We start from the raw sequence: 20,512 nt of genomic DNA on the forward strand, positions 1-20,512 counted from the left end.
GTTTGGGAAGAACTGCGTTTCTGCACCGGCTTTCGCCTTTTGTGCTGAAATACGTTGGAAATGAAAGTAAGCCAACTTTTCTAAAGATACAATATCTTCGAAATTGACAAAAGCAGAGCCAATCAAACAAAGAAACTTATCGCAAATCCGATTATATAGGGGGTGGGATGGTCCTACACAGAGCGGAAGACCTTTGGCAGACTTCTTGGCAGCCGGGCAAACAGTGGGTAAACAATCGGAATAGTTATATTTGCTCTTCGCCTTACGATGCAAATTGTTTGGGGACCGTCTTATCAGTGGCCTGCCATAAAGTAGATGTTTTTATATGCACTGAAAAACTCGCACAATCGCATGACAGAATGTTTATATTTATACCTTGTTGTTGAATGGAAATGTTGAATGGGAATGGAAATGGAAATGGAAAAGGAAATGGCGCTGGCAATGGGGTGGGTTGAGTTCATTGTCGCCAAGGTCGTTTGGGCGCTTTTTCACCAGTCGAGTGTGAAAATCGCTACTTAGACTTAGAAGTCGCCTCTCGCCAGACGAACTTTGATAAGCTCATCCAGAACGGCAAAAATAATGAACTGGAACCAGACGAATACAAAAAACAACAAATCGCATTGAGTTCATTGCACTGGACATGTGCAGTTTACACTACAATTAACTGCGTTAGCATGCAAATTAAATTTAGTTTAATTAAATTATAAACATTCAAATCACAAAGCGAGGAGTCAATGCACCTGCCGTCCAAAGAAATTTAATTTAAGGCAAAACAAACAGCGGTGAAAATAAAACAAAGCGATTCGCTACGGAATGAGATTGAAACGCGTGGCGATCGAGGCGGCTGTCTCTTTCTACAGTCATACTGCTATCTCTTTCATTTGACATATCGATATCTCTCTCTTCCTCTCGCTCTCTGAACCCTCTGCCTAACCTCTTGATACCCCCAAAAATCCCCGTTTAAGTGGGTTTAATCAGGGTTTCATTGACTCGCTTAGGCAAACACTGCAATTAAAATGCGAAAAAAGCGAGAGAAAGAGACAGTTAGAGTGATGTGCGAAAGAGAGGTACGATCGGCTGAAGATTATTTACGAGCCGCTTGTTAGTCACGTTTTTGCAGCAGACGTTGTCCAGAGTTCACTTGATTCGACTGACCGGCAAACAAGGCTGCAAAAACAACAACAAGCCAATAAAACATATAGTATAGTGTAGTATAGTATGGTATAGTATAGCTACAAAAAAGAGCAAGGCGACAAAAAACTGAGCAAACGAAATGGGACAGAAACAAATCAAATCAAATGACACAAAAATGGCAATTTGCAAGGCAAATGGCATAGAATATGGAATGAAATCGGAACCCAAAGAATTTCCTTATAGAGGTCATTGCTGATACGTGCTTGTTCTTCTATTTTCAATGTTTTTTTTTTCGAACTGGAACCCAAACCGTTAGCTGCAAATGACCTTCGATGTCTAGACGTATTTGACAAAACACAAAATACAGGCGCACACTCAAAAAACACACACAGATACTCAGACACAAATAATGCGTGATTCTGTTGAAAACTCATAGGGTTTATTCAACTTGCCACCCAGTGGGTGGGAGTGGGTGGGTTTTGGGTGGTTGAATTTACGAGCGTGGCAAGGACACGACCCCGCCAGTTTCACTTTTATCGGTGGCAGCAATTAGTGGCAGTCAGATAAGGGAATTACCCGGCCGCAGCCATGAAACATCGGATGTTTATAACGCCCGTGCTCATAACGCCGCCAGCTAGCCAAAACTAAGCCCTGCGCACCCAGAGTTAAAACTTAAACTTCCCCAAAACAAAACAATAAACAGGCAAATCCTTTTTCTAGCCCCCCCGCCACCTGCAGCGGTGTTAATGTTTGCCCAGCCTGCCTGCGAGGCTTTTTATGATTTAAGATTTAACTTTTTGCCCTCGATGCGTGCCAATGACACAATAAAAGTTGCCTCAGGCAACTTCCCCGGCGGCGGGCTAGGAATCCTTGAAACGAGCCACTAGCACGCAGGTCCTGAGTCCTAGACGCCTACGCACCTTGCCATCCCCGCCTGCCTTCGGGCCATAAAACGGGTGCGGATGGGGAGCGGGGTTTGTTGAATGGGTTTTGGGTGGGATAATCGGGAGCACAGGCAAAAACTTGCTTGAGAGAAGAAAAACAAAAGGAAACTGTGGTTGGCAGACTCCAAAAAAATAGGCACGACTCAGAGATACCTTCTTCTTGGCTAACAAAAACTTTGACCTTCTTTTGAAAACCAAAAAATGCTCTTTTTTTATGTATATCTGAAAAAAAGGATCTTTAGCAACATTTTTTTTAATCACTTAGTCAGTAATTTTGATATACAAAAATCCATATTAATAAAGTATATTCCACATAAATAACGCAAAATACTTAATATTATTCATAAATACTATTCAAGTTCATATCATATATTTTTTGTGTTCAGCCTAACAAAATTAGGCACTTAATATGAACATAAGATTAAAGGACTCACAAATTAAGGATTCTTAAAGTACGATTATATAAGCAGGTAAAACATTTCCCATTTCAAGAGCTCTTTAAATTTAAAGGCTTAAGTATTTTAACGCTATATAATTTCTTTAGGGAATTTTTTACCAAATGAACAACCAGTCGCATACTTTTCCAGCTTCTTCATAAGATTCTAAAGTGCGTGAGTTGGACTCATTCAATGACTTTGGCCTGGTCTCTCCTGTGTGTATCTCTTATTATTTTTGTTTTGGCCGACTGGCCCAGCTGGGTTCTGGGTTTGCTCGGTCTTCTGGGTCTCCTGGCTTCGGGGCCCCAGCCTCCTTGGCCCAGTGTCAATGGCACTGGCGAATCGAGGCTGTTGGACCCCTAGTACTCGTCCCTCTCTAGTTTTTTTGGCGGCCCCATGCTGTGCCATATTTTTAGCCTACTTTGCGGCGCTGACCCCGCTGACATGCGGGGGCGCCCAAGTATATTTAGAGGTCAATTATCTCAGCCGGGGCAATGGCAATGGCCAAGGCAATCCATCATTGGCCAACGCCCGTGCGTATGCAATGCTTTCCAGTGGGCGACTGCCCACTCACCTTCCCCTAATGATGAGTAATTTGGGTTGATTTTCAGTCGGTGGGCCACCACGAGCATCTTTAATAACAATTGGCTAAAGTAGCCAGCTGATTTAATCGCAAGCCTTTATTTTGTCGGCTCGTAAGGGGAGGTAGATCGAAGGGCGAGGGGGTTTTTTCCGACGTTTCGAATGGGTTATTCAACTTTTGATTAATGACGGCGCATGCATGACAAATGGCTGACGCTCACTGCACTTGTAATTGTTTTTGCCCGCCATCTCCGCCAGTCATTCAATTAACTAAATTTATAACTCGGACCCCGGCATCTTAGTCATGCATTTGGGCGCTCCCGGCTCTCAATTAAAACCCGTCCGATTTCCCAGAAATGGAGGCCGACATTGCTGAAAACTCCTGCAAGAGGCCCGTAATTAGCCGCAGTTAACACGGCCAATTAGGGCTGCCAGTCGGCAGTTCGTGAAATCATGTCAATGCCTCGCACTTATCGTTAATCAACGGCTGGCTGGCCAACATGAAAATTGGTAAAAGAGGAAAACCCCGGCGATAGGAATCGAAAAGAAAATGCATTGCATTTTCGGGCGATCCACCGCAGTGCTGGTCTCAATTTGTTTGCTCACGAAAGTCGGCTAACAATTTGACCCCGACATGGTAAACTTGGAAATGGGAACACGAGGCTATATCTCTGTGGCTCCTCTGTCCTTGCCACATGCGAATGGGTCGGTTTTTGGGGTGGTGTGCCAGTTTCTGACATTTTTCCCTGGCCTCAGTGTTCAATGCCAGCATACCAGGAAAACCAGAAAACAGCGGGCAGTAGAAATACCTGAAAAATGTCGCACTCATAGGGCTTTAACTGGTTTTTCCCCTAAAAAATATATATTGATTTCGTTTAGCAAAAAGTTTTAGCACAAATTTTAATTAATTTTATACGTTTTCTCTCTTTTTAGGTGAGTGCCATGAAGTATATTAGCCCGAAAACCAGCCAAACTGTAAGTTAACTTTTAAACCGCTTTCGAATGCCCAAAGCTACAATAACAGAAACAAAAAGCCGGGCTAAAAAACACACACAAATTGTAGGTATATATATGCAGAGAGTGGGGTTTACAAAGTTTGCCGTAAAAAAAATAAACCATTGAACGGTTAACGAACGAAAATCGAGCCATTGAGCGAAGCCAAAAAGGCAATTTAAGCGCCTTTTGTGCACATCGCGTATACGCCGCGTCTGCAGGGCCAGACTTTTTGAGTCCAGCCAGATGGGAGTTGGAGTTGCAGTTGAAGTCGGAGATGGAGATGGAGTACGGGTCCCCAGTCATTACGAAAGTTATTCATGCGAACTGCTTGAACTGGCCATTACATCAGCCAGATTGAACGGCTGGAAAAATGCGGAAATTTCGGCACTGCCTTTCGGCCGAGGAAAATTTATGAAAATTGCCATGTGCCATGTATTCACTTTCCCTGCCAATTGCCTCGAATGGGACAGCCAGCGGCAGCTGCTGGCCGTTTATTTTGACCAGACCATTTGCATTCCGCCGGTTTCCAAGCTGCCATGTTACCATGTTTCCATGTCCAGCAGTTGTCAACTTGTCAATGCAAATGTTTCAGCGGATATTCCTTCTATCGGCGTTGAATTTCAATTAAATTTCGCTGTTCGATGGTGGGGCTTATAGATTTGACCGATAGATTTGGTATCGAATAGGGGTCGCTCTGGGGTTTCCCCATCCTTATAAATGGATACTATTATTTGGGGGAACTTGATTCCCCATAAAACGCATTTAGCCATCGCACCACCGAATTATGACAACTCCGGCTAACTCCTAGGGGTCACGAACCCCGCATCGGCATATCAAATAACAATTGCTCGACATTGGAAAGCCGCAAAAAAATATAACAGGAGGGGTGATGAAGAAACTCAACCGCAAGCAAATTGAATTGATTAAGAAGCGTGTATTATATTACCAAAAAGAAGGGGCAACCAGATGATAAAGCCGAATTAATCAGGAGAAAGAAGGGAAAAAGCTAAGCTCAGGTCGCAATTAAAGCCCCGCTAAGCCAGACAGAATTATTAAAATGATTTAAGCAGCCAAATTTCTTGAGCAATACTTTCTTTTCCTTTTTTTTCCTGGTGACTGGAGTTTCCCCGCCTTAACTTTTAGTTTCGGGGTTATTGTTCGAGTCAATAGCAAAGGATAAGAGGTGAGAGAAGGAGAATTCTAATTAAAAATCTTCCGGCATTTGGCATTTTATCTAAACAGGAAGCTGGCAAAGAAAATCCCGGAGGCGAAGAACAGGCGACACTTTCGCCCGAGTCCTTGCTGCACAATGGAAAGACTTTCGAATTGGGTCAGGCAAGAAATTAAAAAGCCACCCCGGAATCTGGGGGAAAAAACAAAAGGAAAAGTTGAGGGGGCGAAAAACTTCAGCTTAAAGCTGCTGCTGCCGTTATCATTCGCAATTAGAAGCGTCGACACTTGTTAAGTTTTCCAGCAGGCCAGTCGGTGAAAAGTGGAAAGTTCAGTGGGTTATCTGGAGTTCTAGAGTTCTGGAGTTCTGGTCCCTGGCAAATTGGATGGTAGCATCTGTGGGCGTCTATGTGCTGCAAATTGAATATTTAAATCCCGCACTCAAATCCTTGCATGCCGCAAATTGAAAAGGGTTGCCCCGCACATGCCGCATAAAATATGCAAAGAAAATAGAATGGAAACAAAATTATGTTTAATGCAGCGCTTTTCTATGTTTTTCCCCCTTTTTTTTTGGGACATAGAAATTGCTTTCAAATTTGCTTACATTTTTTATTTTTCCAACTCCACTCTGTTGCTGTTTCTCTCGTTTTATTTTCTTGGCCTGCGTGCGTGTTCAATTTGCAAGTGCAATGGAAGTGAAATTGAAATTCACCCTGCCTGCGGGTATTTCTGTCTCTGTTTCTGTCTCTATTTCTGTCTCTTTCTCTGCCCCTCTATCCGTCTCTTTCCCCTCTCTGTCTGCCACCGAAGTTGAGTTTTTGGTCTCGGTTTTGGTTTCTACTTTGTTGCGGCTGTTGTCGCTGTTTATGTAACCTGCAATTGGCAATTGGATTTGCGGGTCTTGCACAATTTCCAGTCTAAATCAAAACTTTGGAGCAGCAGCTGCCAGGGGCATATAGAGATAGATAGTACCCCCCTCATATATAAATAATCACTGGGGTCCAAAGTTTATCCTTCGATTTGATTGCTTCCCCAGCCAGCCGAACATCTGGAACCCAGGCCGAAAGTATGCCAAGTCCACAATTCGATTCGAAGGACTTTTGCGAGCACTTTGTTAGCCTGGCAGCCTTCAGCATTTGCCTAAGTCTGTATTAACCCATTTTTGGGCCGAATGCATAAGTTGTTGCCTTACCTCGGCGGGGATTAGGACTCCAACATGTTGCACACTCCGTATGAATCCAAGAGCCATCTGCCTCCGCTTTCGGCACTCCACACTCGACACTCGAAAGCCGATTGCCGCCATGTCTAATTTGTTGGCCATAAGCAGCTTACCAACTTTCTACGCCCCTTCTGGACATATTAAAACGGCATTTTAAACACACAAGGTTCTCAGACCTTCCCTTACCTATTTTTTTGCTGCCTAAACGACAGCGACAACTTTTGAGTGGCGCATAATACCTGAAAAGTAATGTGACCCCCTCTATACGAACCGATATCGGCTGTCCTTGGGGAAATGATAGACCCACCAACCCGAAAAGCCTGGAAAAAACTGCCTTTTTCGGTCCCGCCAAGTTGATTATACTCTGTATTTTCCCTTTTTGGTCATTTGGAGTGTTCTTCTGCCGTTTTGCGCAGTTTTTTGCTGTCAGTTTGCTCCTTCTGCTCGAAAATTATTAGATGGACATTTTTCCGGCACGTGCCCCTCCAGCCATTGAGTGTGTTTTTTGTCAGGGCCATTTTACGAGGCGATTGCCTTTGGGGGCCAAATTGAAATGTTCCTCGGGAGACGCAAATCGCACTTCGAAGGGCCTGAATTATGAGCCCGCCATTGAGGAAAAACGCGACACGGTCGGTTTAAATTGAGATATTTCCCAATTTACATAGATCTTAGAGTCGCAAACTGCAGCATAAGATACCAGATACAGTACGACATCGCTGGGGGCACATAAGGCCTGCTCTATATATCCAGGCATCTCGAGTGGCGTATATAGAGTCGAATACGCTTGACCTGGTTTAGTTCTGCATCCCCAACTCAAATGGCAAATGGCAGGGTTTTCCTCGCTTTTCCGTCTATTTTCCCCCTTCTTTGCAGCATACATAAATTGCGGCAAGTACAGTTACTGCCATGAATGTATGCTCGCAGGCCTTGATGCCATTGTTGTTGGCATCGTTTTTGTTTCGGCAGCCTGGCAGTTGCAATTTCGCAAGGTCACCCAGGCGCAAGTGAACCCCCCTCTATGTGTATATATCAGATGCTCTGTGACCCAGTTACTGGGACCCCTGGCTTACTGGGCCTGCATTCCGGCCAAGAGATTCTGGGTCAGCCATCGCATCGCAGTACAGTTTAAGCCGGAGACAAACGCAGTTTCCACTCGGCCAAATGGCAGCCAGTCGGGCCCAAATGAAAATAGATGAGCTGCTGCCCCAGCTGGCCCCATAAATATGGTTCAATTACACGGAGGGAAAATAAATATTTCTGTTATTTTTGGGGATTTTTGTGTGAGGGGCTAGAACCTTTTAAATAAATTGCATTGCTATTATTATATGTTCAACTGAAGATCAAATAAAAAGCTACACACAAAAAAAATAATATTAAAATTAAACAAAACAAAAAAATGTATTGTTCAAATTTACCAAATCAATAGTTTCATTTCATTTGATAACAATCCAATGAATTGTCAAGTTGACTTGCTGCTATTTTTAAGAAATTTTGTAATTATTATATTTTGTATAACTATAACTGTCTAGTTATATTGGTCAAGTTGACTATGATTATGATTATTTTTATGATAGTTAATATATATTACTAGTTTTAATTAAATTTATATAGTTAGATAACTATCCCTATTGGTAAATTTATCCAACACATACATTTTTTTTGTGTGTTTGATATAATTGAAAATTAAAAATTAAAGTGGATTGATGGCTCAAAACCCCAAGTGGATCCTTCACTGTTCTTTATAACGCATATTTAGGTATACTTGATGAAGGTACAGTTAAACTGAGTGGTATGCTTTCGCCTGTCACAAGGCTTGACACATCCCCCATACTTTTAAGGACCGACATTCAGTCTTTCAGGCCCTGTTCACTAGCCACTACCCACTATCCATCCAGAGGGCAACCACACATCTTGTTAAAGTCCGTGTTGATTAGGACCGTTTCCAGAGGGGTGGGGCGGGGGAATGGGCGAGAGCAACCCATTCAAGCTCCATTTGGCAATTACCGCAGCAATAAAAGTCAACGGCAAATGCAGCCAGCCACACATTTTATTAGCAGCCCTTGTGCAATTTACGTGTGTCAAATAATAATTTCGTTGTCCTGGCCGCTTATCTTCGGGCCAAGTGAAAATCCCTTTTCGACTCGAGCTGGAGCTGTTGAAAATTTACATTTTACAATTTACGAAAATTTTTATGTCATAATTGGATTCTGTGGGCCCATTGTGCTGCCTTTCTCCCAGAGAGATGTGACAATGAACAGTGATAACGGGTGGTGAAAGTGGCAGGAAAAGGGGGACTTAAAGTAGGGGTTGAATCGTCTGCGGTGGCCATTAACTTGGCCCGAGGACGCCGCTCCTGTAACTCGAGCGTTTTCACTGATAAGGACTTTAATGCCCCGAGGGTGTCCTGCTCTACGTTGTGGTAAATTGAGCGTGGCACATATAGTAAATATATACACACATAAAGTATAGTAAAACGAGATGGGCAGGAAGTTGGACCCCACTAAACTCATTGCCACTTCCTGTTACGTCCACTAACTAAATCAATTGTAAAAGGGCAACAAATTTATGGCTTTCAGGATCTAGTGTTGCATACTCTCAGGCTGTCCTGCAATTTCCCCAAGCATTTTCCTGTTTACTGCATTTCATTTGATCTAATTTGGCGCACATACAATTTTAAGTCAGCACGAGTTACACACATTCAAGTTGGTTTCATTTTTGGCAACATATTTCCTCTCAAGCGAACATAAAGTCGCCTTCAGTGTTTCACGAACTTTTCGCATAAATTTTACACACAAAACGTGTCAGCATCTGCACAGTAAGAAAATATTAATAATTTCTAAGATCAAATGGGGCTGGATATTACAAAATTGACAAGGCCATTTAAGAATTTTAATAGACAAAGGGATGGGAAAGGCATGTAATATTTATAGGAAATGTTTTATCAAGGATCCCATAATGATGATTACATTTTTCTCCGTGCATTTCCAGGCTGAGCTCAACCCTTGAGCCGCGATATCTAGCCGTTTGGGCCATGTCAAGAACGAGTCGCTTATTGTGCTTCTGTCTGCCCGCTCAAAATATCAAAATCAACGCCATTGTCATATTTGCTGAATGAGTGAGCACTCAACCTCAATTTCAGCTTCCATCGTTGTCAGCCTTTTTCCAGCTTTTCCCCTGGTTTTTCCCTGCCTTTTCCCCCAACCCCCTGCGATTTCCCAGCGGCAATGACAATTTCGCGTGTGTTTGTCACATCAGTTATGCATGTGTGTTTGAGTTTTCATATATTTATGACACTCCACTCTGTCACTGTCTGCGAATGCGAATGCGTATGTGCGTGTGTTTTTTATTTAAACGCCATCAAATTAAGGGCCTAGCCAATTGGCAAGGCCATCAGCACAGTAGGTAATCAAGTTTTCAAATTCCCTTCAAAAGGTTAAAGTCCAAAACAAAATACGAATTACAAAACACAACTATACAACCCCTGAAAAGAAAACCCAATTTGCTTTGCAACTTGTTACAAAAATAGCATTTCCCGAGTAAATTTACTGTGAGTGGGTGGGCTGTGGGTGCCACTGATGAGGTTGATAAAGTCAACGAAAAGTTTGTTGAAAGCTTCACCCTTATCCGATGTGACCCAATTTTCTCGCTGTCTGTAGACACGGCGATAAGACTTTAAAATTTAACCGCTCACATGCAAAGTGCTACGAATTCGATTTGCGGCAAGTGGTATAAAAAATATTTATACGATATATGTACAGCCAATGCAAATTGCAGAAATTGCCATGACGAAAAAGGAGGATTTGGAGGGTGGTAAAAGAAGAGCTTCCTGTGCCTTTGGGCGCAAACATAATTTGCGTTGCCTACTTTTGAGGGCGTTGGGATGTAAACGGCGCCGCGAGTGCAATTCGGTTTGCGACGGGTATTAAGACCTATTAGGGAGCGAACCTTTCAAGTCAGTGTTATTAGCCACAAGGCGAAAAGACGCCAGATGCCTCTAACGCCTGGCACACATATTTTTCGGGGCCATAATGCCTCATTCCCACATCGCTATGGATATAGGCAAATTGTTCTATTTTCGGTCGCCCCAGTGGAGTCAATAATTTATGCCTTCGCTATGTTTTTCCTACAGCGGGGGGCATTATGTTGGCCTTCCATTGACCCAATTTCGGTAACAGAGGTCCCCCAAACCAAAAGCACTCTCTTTGTAGCTCTCTTTTCCCCTGGTTTTTCTCTCTTTCACTGTTATGTTATGTGGCCGCTCTTTTTGGCCTACTTTTCGGGGCAGTTAACATTGGCAAAATGGCTCTCTGCGAGTGACGTTTCATGTTGCACGGACAAGGAGAGAGAGAAAGAGAGCGAGAGAGCGGAAAGCACAGGGGCATGGCCACCCCCACCCCCATCCGGGAAAGGGAAAACTCGGAAGGGGGTTGTTGTATACACACCACTACCTATATACAGTTGACCCAATTTCGCGGCCGTCCTTCCACAGCTGTTCTGATTTCGGTTTCGATTTCGGTTCGCATTTCCGCTTTGTGTATTTTCGGTCCGACTCTCTGGGGTTTGGGGTTGTTTATGCTGCCCGGAAAATGGGGAAAGCGGGAAAGTGGGAAGGCGGGAAAGGCGGAAAACTCCAAGATGAACAGAGAGCGCACGAAAACAGGAAAACTTTTATTTTATTTACCCCACGCACGTATTGAGCCCGACTGGCTGCGTGGGTGGGTGAGTTTTCCCGGAAGATGTCAAGTAAATTCTCATTGAAGGCTAAGGCAGTGGGAAATTGCATGGCAACGAAGGACTTCCACTGATAACGTCAAATAAATCGATTGCAGTTAGGGGGAATTATTAAGTCGTCGAAATTAATAAGGATGTGCTGGCAAAGCTGATCAACTTCCATTCGAAATCGCAAAATATATCTGTTCCGGCCAAAGTCTTGAGTAAATATGCGCAGGGATTAGCATGAAGTACGCCCCCGAGTAAATACTGGAGTGTATATATAAGACGAGATGGGGAAGGAGCCTGGAATTCCCTGGCATTTTCCCTCAAAGAAGATTCCCTTTAAGAAGATTCATGTTGGGCCGCCGCCCCACTCACTCACCGGCTATTTATATTTATGTTTTCCCGGACCCGCTGTTTTCCTGCCAAATCAGGACTCAGTGCGGTAGTCATACGCACTCCTGGACCGGGGTGGAATTTTATTTTCTCATCTGGCCGGAAAGTTTTCCAGCTGGAGTTTTCTTTCATTAGCAAACAGGCGTTTACCCCGGGAGATGGGAGTCCCTCATTAGAGCAGGATAATTAACACGCACCACTACACTTTGAAGGCAAAGGACATAACTCAAGCTGCTTTAATTTACTTTCGGATTCGAGGGACTTGGCAGGTGGCGGGGGCTGGAAATACCAAATAGAAACACCCTGAATTGATAGCCCAAAATGATTTCCAACTCGTTTCGGCGTTAATTGAATATAATTGCAAGGCAAATGGCGGTCCATCAGCTGGGGAATTGAAAATTACGCATACGCAGCGTTTGACAAACGGGCTGCCGTGCTTATCTGCCAGTGGAACCAAATCGAGGCATTAATAAACCCCTTTTCAGACATTTAGACATTAAAGATGCCAGTCACGCAGGCTACCAACTCCGAAAAACTGCAAATGGCGAAATCGGCAGGAAAACACTTGGTTGGCAAACACACACACACAGTATACACAATACACATCTGGCAACAATGGCGTGTGTATTCGCAGGGCCTTATTTATGAGGCAGGATATGCGGCATATCCTGGCCCCAGAAGTCTGGCATCAAACGAATTACGGCCGCCCACTAATTGCAGCAAGTTAAAACGAAAAGTGTGTAGCCGTTTCCGCTTTCCTCAGTCTGGTAGTTAAGGCTACACCGGAAATAAAGAATAAATCAATTTAATATGCGTTCCTAGCTCAATGATCTCTGTGTTTTATAATCTTATATCATTTTAACCTTAGAAAATCACATTAATATGATAGAATATTTAATTAGGCAGGACGTTTTCGCTTCCCTGCAGTTAAGACTACACCGGAAATAGAGAAATAGTCAATTGGATATGAGTTCCTAACTTTATAAACTCTATTTTAAATACAATTATATAGAACATCAGATTATTCAGTTGAATTTATCCCAAAATGGTATTTGCTATATCATATAATAAATATTTAATTATTTCTCTCTGTGCACACATTTGTGTAGATGCGTGCCCACCACGTGCGTTAACAATTTACGCAGCTTAAGTAGCGCGGGATATTTATGTTTATGATTACGTTGCGGTTCGCAGACTCCTCCCTTAAGAACGCCTCTTAACGTTTTCCCTCTCACACATCTCAAATTACACATACGCCGTGTGCGCCCTCCGTGAATCCAGCCTAAGTGGGCCAAAATGCCAGAGTGCCGAACACACAACTGCAATCCATGGCAAATAAAGTTCCGTTGGCGAGCTCAAACCACAAAGTTGTAAACAAATCGTTAATCACTTGGGGCACAAGGCCAAAAACGAGAAAGCGAAAGCTGAGTTTTCAATTTGTTCGGCAGTCGCACAAGGACAACAATTGCGGGCACAAGGACGCAATCAGTTGTTTGCAGTGCCCCCAAAACTGTGCAGCAAGTGTATCTGTGTTATATACGGTACATGCATATGGGTACATGCAGTGAGCCAGCATATTTAAACTGGGTCAATTGCCGGCGTCGCTGCTGCAGCGCTCTCCTAACCTTCAGCATAAAAACGCAGCATAAATGCAGGCGCATAAAAAGCGAGGAGGAGCTGGGCGATAAGGGCGGCGAAAGCGTGTCAAGGCGAGCGCCAAACGAAGCAAAGCGACCGCAAGGTGACCCAGTAAATAAGGGGGTGGCTGGGTGGCTGGGTGGCTGGGTGGCCGGGTTGCAGGCGGAGCTGGCAAGGACGCGGACCGGACCCGGGCTCTGTTATCAGTGCAGGCGGCATCGAGCATGGCCAGCTCGTTCGGGCGGCATCGTTTGCCGCTCGGGCGAGAGTCCAAGGACTCTGGATCTGGCTTTCAGCCAGCCAGCCAGCCAGCCAGTTGCATTGTCCGCACCCACACAGTCGCACTTGGCACCGGGCCGGCACCGGTTCGAATCGCTCCAGCTCCTGCTCCTGCATTCGCTAGTGAAACCGCAAAGTACAACTGCTCCTGCAGAACAGAACCCCGTCGCGTTCGTATCGCCACCATGAATACCATGGCACTCAATTACTATGTGGAGCGCAGTGACTACGAAAGCTTTGGCAGCCACAGTCCCTCGGGGGACTGCTCCTCGCGCTCCTCTTCGTCGTCTTCCGAGGATTCCCTGATGCCGCCGTATTCCCGCCAAGTACGCACGAGATTTCATACCCTCTTGGGATCCTAAATAAATTTAAATAGTTTAAAATCCTAAAATCACTAACCCTATATACCTTCTAGTTACCCCATTTTGTCTTCTCAATGTGAAGTTTCCGACAAGTACGAAAGAGATCTTACTCCTTGATCTGAAATCCTAAATAAAATTAAATAGTTTAAATTTCTTATAAAAACCTATATAACTCTCACATACCATATAAAACCCTAATTCCCAAGAACTAAAGAGATTTTACTTCCTGATCCTAAATATATTAAAATAGTTTTAAGTCTCCAAACACCCTATATAACTTTTCCCTATCAATAACCCTATATACCATCTAATAACCCCGTTTTCTCCTCTCTTTGCAGTCCAAAAAGTTCCGCTGCACTTATCGGGGCTGTCACTATGTGGAACCCGACCAGAATAAAATCGTTCGTCACATTAGGAAAACACATTTGGGGTAAGTGAACAAGAAATTGCACTACTATCAGAGGATTAAGTGGTGAGCAGCAAGTGGGTGGGGCCTTGACTTAGCCACCGACCTTCTTTGGGACCTCCCCCAAAGGGGGGCAGCTCAAAAGTGGAGCACTCGAGCCCAGTAAGCAGGTCACACGAGCACGAGTATAGCTATAAAGAGCCCCTCTCCATCACGCAGATTACTTTGCTGTGCGCACCTGCAGGCCAGCTGGTGGCTGGTGGGAGTTGGAGGAGCAGGTGGTGCGGTGGTGCAGCGGTGCGCTTTTGAGGCCAAGGTCCAATTCCAATTCCGATTTCAATCGCCCACACACGATCCGCGCTGAGCTTTGACACTTGCCAATCTCGTTTCCTATGTAAATCAAGGGGCTTTCGCAGGGGGTTTCGTAAATAAAAGACGCTTTGGGGCTTTGTTTTTTGTTGCTTTTGCTTTGACATTGTTCTCTCTTCTGCATATATGCGGTATATCTATTCGTATATATATATAAATGTATATGCTTTATATTTATGTTTGCAGTGTATTGTGTGTTGGAGTGTTTTTATTTGTTGCTCTATAAAGTACAGTCGGCATACAGGATACAAGCCCACCGAACGCGAGAATGTTGGGTTGTGTGTATAGGTTGACTGGTGAACGCTACTAGGTGTATATCTAGGTGTATATGCTTATAGGGCGCTCGGCTTGCTGGCAGCGATACAGTAGGATCTATGACCGGATCTGGGGTGCGAAACTTAGGACCGAACAGAACTACTACTGAATTAATCGTAATCGTATGCGGGTATATGTATAATCTCTCGGCGCGGGCCGGCCTTTAGTATGTGGTATCGTAACTTAGCACTAAATCCTATGAGCAAATTTCTTACATTTTGAAACGAACTAAACATAAACACGGCCGACAAGTACAAAAATTGAAACTAGCTGGAGGTACACTCAATATAATATAATAACACACATAATAGATACAGTACAATCTGAATTTGTTGGTTTGTTCAAAGCTTTCGGCAAAAACTGCAATTGGCAATCGGCATATTAACTAAGAAACTTCCTGAAGCGCAGTCCCGCATGGGTTAAATATCGTTATTACTTTTCACATACGTTAAAAACACTATTACTATGGGCTAAAATTAGCTTAGGCTTATTAATATGCTGCGTGTTCTAAACAACTACATTAGTCTGCCTTGATTTGTTGATTGTTTGTTTGTTGGTTGCTTGCTGGGATGCTGGGTTTCCTCCGATTTGTCCGATCAAATAAAAGGGTTAAAAAAGTTGGGAGGTCGTATGAAAAGAAGGTAGAACTGCCGGTGCAAAAGGTGTGCATAACGTAAACGCAACTGAGTTTCGAGAGTAGGGGAAATAATTTACACTTTTCAATAAATAACTAAACATAAACTGTAACAAAACAAGAGTTGACAAAAAAGAATCAATCGTTAAAGTTGAGCGGACTTGGAGCGAAGAGAATTCCCAGAAAGATGTATTGTTATTCGATTCGCAGCCGTCCTAGTGCGGATGCATAAGTCCGTGGGTGATGTCCATGCCATCGCCCATTCCATTCACGCTGAGCCCGCCGTTTAGCATGCTAGAAGCTGTGGGAAAACATTGTATAAGTAAAGATGCTTTTAAATATCTAGGCTGACCTTACAATTGCGCGATCCTTGCGTGTCCACTTGCGTCCAGTACTGTTCAGATGGACTCTGGGTACTAGTCCCCGGCGGCGCTTGGACCGGCGCCCCCGTGTACCGAAAATACGGATTCTTCAGGTCCAGGGTGTTGCTTGACGAGATCAGCGTCCCCTCGATGTGCAGGTCGATGGTCACGTCGTACGACTGCCGCCGGTTGGCCTCCAGCAGGACGCGACCGGTTAGCGTCTGGCCCTGCTTGATAAAGATGGGCATGGGCAGTAGGCAGCGCACCTGATACCAATGCGTTAGCGGCGCCGTGGGCGACGTGGAGAGCCACACGTTCTGGCTGCTGCCGCTGAACTCCACGTCGAACCAGAAGGCCAGTCCATGGCAGATGCCAGTCTGCAGGATGTGGAACTCCAGGGGGATGTCTGTGAAAGGTCAGCAGTTAGCTGCTGTCTCATTTGACCCTGCACAAGTATAAATACTCACCAATCAAATGCAGGTCGTCCTCCTTGTCGTTGAGGAAGTCGCACACGTGCCGCACCGACTTGGCCATGCAGATGCGGATGTCGAAGGTGTCCACGATGGGCTGGCGGAAGTACTCCTTCATGCCTTCCTTGTGCAGCGTGGTCAGGTCGACGCCGTGGAAGGCCGACTGGTACCAGAAGTTGGCCTTGTTGTATTGCTCTGAGTACAGGGACTCATCCGAGAAGGGGGCGATGTGCAGGTCGCCGTGCGTTGGGTACATCTTGCCGTGCGGCTTCAGCCACTTCCTGGCGTGCAGATACGTCTCAAGCATGCGCTCGTTGTAAAGCATGTAGCCCATGGGCTCCGATATGATTACGTCCACCTTTTCGGGCAGCTCGATCTCCTCGATCTTGCCCGGTATCACAGAGATCTTGTTCTGCATATTGTTGGACTCGACCAGCTGCTGGGCATACTGGGCCATGTTAGAGGCCTCAATGGCATAGACCTTGGCGGCACCCGCCTGCACGGCAAAGAAGGACAGAATGCCCGAGCCAGCGCCCACATCCAGGACGATCTTGTCCTGAAAATCCACCGCATTGCCCAGTATGGCCCGCTGGTAGGTGCTCGTCCGCACATAGTCCTGCATCATATTCTGCTGCTGGCTAAGGTAGCCGTAGAACTGGAAGTACTGCGAGGCGGACGACTCCTCGGTGCGCTGGGAGAACACAGACTTGGGCCTCAGATGCTTCACATTCTCCACCACCTTTCGGAAGAGCTGCTGGTCCTGGTCGCTGGCGAAGCGCAGGACAAGATTATCGGCGTCCAGGGAGACGGCATAGCTGCGTCTGCCCATTTGGGCGGCATCCGTGTCGGCGGCTATCATGTACTCCTTGAGCACGTGGCCGTGGTCCTCATCTGGGAAGGGAGATTAAATGGGTTAAATGGTTACTAGGGACTACTCCAAGGGGCATCCTCACCTGCCACCACGCGGAGCACGACTCCCTGGGAATCGTAGCTGCAGAGCAGCGTACAGCTGCCCTTGTATTTGTTGGCAAACTCCAGTTTTTGCTCGTCGGCAATCGCGCTGATTACCACGCCGCTGAACTGGCAATTGCTCAGCGGGGAAACGGAGGCGGCGGTGGCCAGTTTCCGGGGCTCCTCGGGTCGCAGGCTGGACATTTTGGCTGGCTTTGTTGGAGGGCAAACAAGCAAAGGATCAAAAGGACCTCTGGCTTTTTCTTTTTTTTCCCTTCTTAATTGACAATGTAGGCCGTGCTATACACACACACACACCGACACGCACACACACACACGCAGGCAAGGAGATGCAGACAGACAGACGCGCAAATTTTTTCTCTCTGCGATATGCGAATTTTCCACCACACCGGAAAATGGCTCGTGAATGGGGCAGCTGGGGTAATTGGCGCGCTGGCTTTCAAGGCGCGCTGCTCTGCGACTGGGACGGCTGCTCAAAATCGATCGCTCTTGTTGATTTCGTATTGATTTCCACGTTCCGTGCGTATTTTTTTTGCAGAAAGTAGTGTTCGAGCTGCAGTGTGGCCGTGGATGGCTTTTATCCCTAGTTTTCAGTATTCAAATATACCGAAAATAGGAGATAGCGGGAAGATTAAGCGGTGGTATATTATTGGTATTTAAGGGTGGTGTCTCCGCTGTGCCGGGGCTTTAGTACGTAACATAAGCCACCGTAAGTGTCAGTAAAAAAGGGAGATAGCCTCAGCGTAAGTGTCAGTAAAAATGAGATGCAAGATGTGCTCTCTGCTCTCCGAACGGAACGATGAACAACGGAACGTGCGTATTTTTTGCTTCAATGTGGCCGTGGATGGCTTTTATCCCTAGTTTTCAGTATTCAAATAAACCAAAAATAGGAGATAGCGGGAAGATTAAGCGGTGGTTTATTATTGGTATTTAAGGGTGGTGTCTCCGCTGTGCCGGGGCCTTAGTACCTGCTATTTAGTTGGCAACGCGATACATAAAGCCAAGAACTAAGAAACGGTATTTCAAAATTGATGTTGAGTACGGAATTCTTGTACCTAGATTTTAATAAATATAAAATGGGCGATATTGCTTTATTATCCACAATTGTAGGCATATACATGAATAGGAAAGAAACATAATTTAAAAAAAATAAACTTTGTAGTTAAAGAGTAGTAGCAGTCCTTTTAGGTACTTAAGACAGCATCTCTACTCCGAGACATCCTTCTAATCAACTCGCCACTTTGCAGGAAGAAGGCCCGTCGTTCGGCAGATGACAACGAGGAGAACGAGGAGGACTTCTACTACACGGATGTGGACGACGACGACGAGCAGGTGAAGCCCAGCCTGGCCTCCGAGCCGACGCTGAGTCACCGGGACATGGCGCGTCCGCCGCACGAGGATCCGGAGTACCAGAAGCAGATTGTGGGCAACTTCAAGTGGGTTTCCCTTAATCCAGGCTGTGGATTTCACCACTAACCCTTATCCATTCTTTTTAACAGGCAAGGACGGGCAGGCAGCCACTATAACCACCTAACGCAGCCCCATGGACGCAGCATCAGTGGCAGCAACATCCCGAGCACCCACCAGCAGCAGCTGCAGAACAACAACACCAGCTGCATCCCCACTTCGCACCTGGCCCACCACAACTACACCTGGCCAGCGGCGGCGGCGGTGGGCGGTGGCGGCGGCGGCATCTCCTCATCCACGGGGACGGGGCTCGTGGCATCCGGATCCAGCTCCAGTTTGTCATCCTCGCCGCTGGGCAAGCACGCTCGCTCGTCGTCCACCCGTCCGTCCCACTCGGTAGCGCCATATCCATCGCCGACATACGTCCAGCAGCAGCAGCACCACAGCAACAACCACCACACGCAACACCACAACTACGCCGGCAGCAGCAGCAACAGCAGCCACAGCAGCAGCAGCAGCAGCAGTCCGGTGATCCACAGCAACAGCAGTGCCAACAACATGCTGCAGCAGCTCTCACAGCAGAATGTCACGGTGACGGCACACCACAGCCAACAGCAGCAGCAGCAGCAGCAGCAACAACAGTTGCAGCAGCAGCAGCAGCAACATCACCACCAACAGCAACAGCAACACAGCCACCAGCAGCAGCAACAGCAGCAGCACCTCCTGTCCAGTGTGACGATCACGCCCAACTACCATCCGGCGCAGCAGCAACATCAGCAGCAGCAGCAACACCACCAGCCGATGCGGCAACATCCACAGACAACTGCCGGCAACCTGGTTGCCCAAAACAACAGCAGCAATCCGCTGCAGCAGCAACACTTGGCGCAACCGGCGGTGGCCAAGCAAACGCCCCATTCGCCAGGCAAGAGGACGCGTGGGGAGAACAAGAAGTGTCGCAAGGTCTATGGCATGGAGAAGCGCGACCAGTGGTGCACCCAGTGCCGGTGGAAGAAGGCGTGCACTCGCTTTGGGGACTGAAAGCGACAGAAGTCGTCGACGGAGGCGGCAAACCAGGCGTCGGCGCAGCAGTCCAAGGCGGCAGCAACAGCAGCAGCAGCAGCAGCAGCAACAACCACTCCCAACCAAGCAGCAACTCCCAGTCCAGCGGCAGCAACATCCTCCTCCAAGATGACCACCACGGTGGTGCGATTGGCGGCCGAGGTGGCTGCTGGCAAGCAGCTGCCCTCCTCGCTGACCATCAAAACCAATAAGCGGTATGGAGGACAGGTGCAGCAGCAGCAGCAACATCCCTATGCGGTGAGCGCCAACAGCAACACAATCAGCAACAGGCCAGTGCGTATACGCAGTGTGGCCACCTCGGTGATTGTGGCGCCCATGGCCTCCGCCAAAATGGAGGAGGAGGAGGAGGAGGAGCAAGCTGGGGAGGAGATGCAGATGGAGATGGAGTTGCAGCAGCAGCAGGAGCGGGAGGCTCTGGAGGATCAGGAGGAGGCGCAGGTGGCTGCTGCCAACGGCCTGCTGGCCTGGAGCCGGGCAGCCGCCAGTCAGCAGCAGGCGCAGGCCGTGCTGATGCAGGGTTGAGCCCGCCGAGAACCACTGGAACCACTGGAACCACCCGACTACTGTTAACCTCTGACCCCCAGTTGGTCCTGCCCCGCTGTTTGTTGCCAGCCGACGACGAAAATC

General features: G+C 46.5%; 2 protein-coding genes across 2 annotated transcripts in view; one reads left to right on the top strand and one right to left on the bottom strand.

Moving 5' to 3' along the window:
- LOC119559901 (zinc finger protein 704) overlaps positions 1-19,990 on the top strand; it is a 119,351-nt gene extending 99,361 nt beyond the window's left edge. The window contains exons 5-7 of the mRNA XM_037873066.1: positions 14,209-14,300; positions 18,646-18,834; positions 18,898-19,990. Of these exons, the coding sequence (XP_037728994.1) occupies positions 14,209-14,300; positions 18,646-18,834; positions 18,898-19,843 (1,227 nt within the window). The 3' untranslated portion in view covers positions 19,844-19,990. The remainder of the gene's footprint in view (positions 1-14,208; positions 14,301-18,645; positions 18,835-18,897) is intronic.
- Positions 14,836-17,966, bottom strand: LOC119559903 (histone-arginine methyltransferase CARMER). Its single transcript, XM_037873068.1, has 4 exons — positions 17,380-17,966; positions 16,424-17,317; positions 15,952-16,362; positions 14,836-15,895 (listed from the first exon to the last, which is right to left on the bottom strand). Exons 1-4 carry the CDS (start codon positions 17,579-17,581, stop codon positions 15,810-15,812), a joined length of 1,593 nt encoding a protein of 530 aa, XP_037728996.1. The 5' UTR covers positions 17,582-17,966; the 3' UTR covers positions 14,836-15,809.
- Positions 19,991-20,512: the final 522 nt, after the last annotated feature.

Source organism: Drosophila subpulchrella, unplaced genomic scaffold (genome assembly GCF_014743375.2).
Source record: "Drosophila subpulchrella strain 33 F10 #4 breed RU33 unplaced genomic scaffold, RU_Dsub_v1.1 Primary Assembly Seq354, whole genome shotgun sequence".
Classification (NCBI taxonomy): Eukaryota; Metazoa; Arthropoda; class Insecta; order Diptera; family Drosophilidae; genus Drosophila; species Drosophila subpulchrella.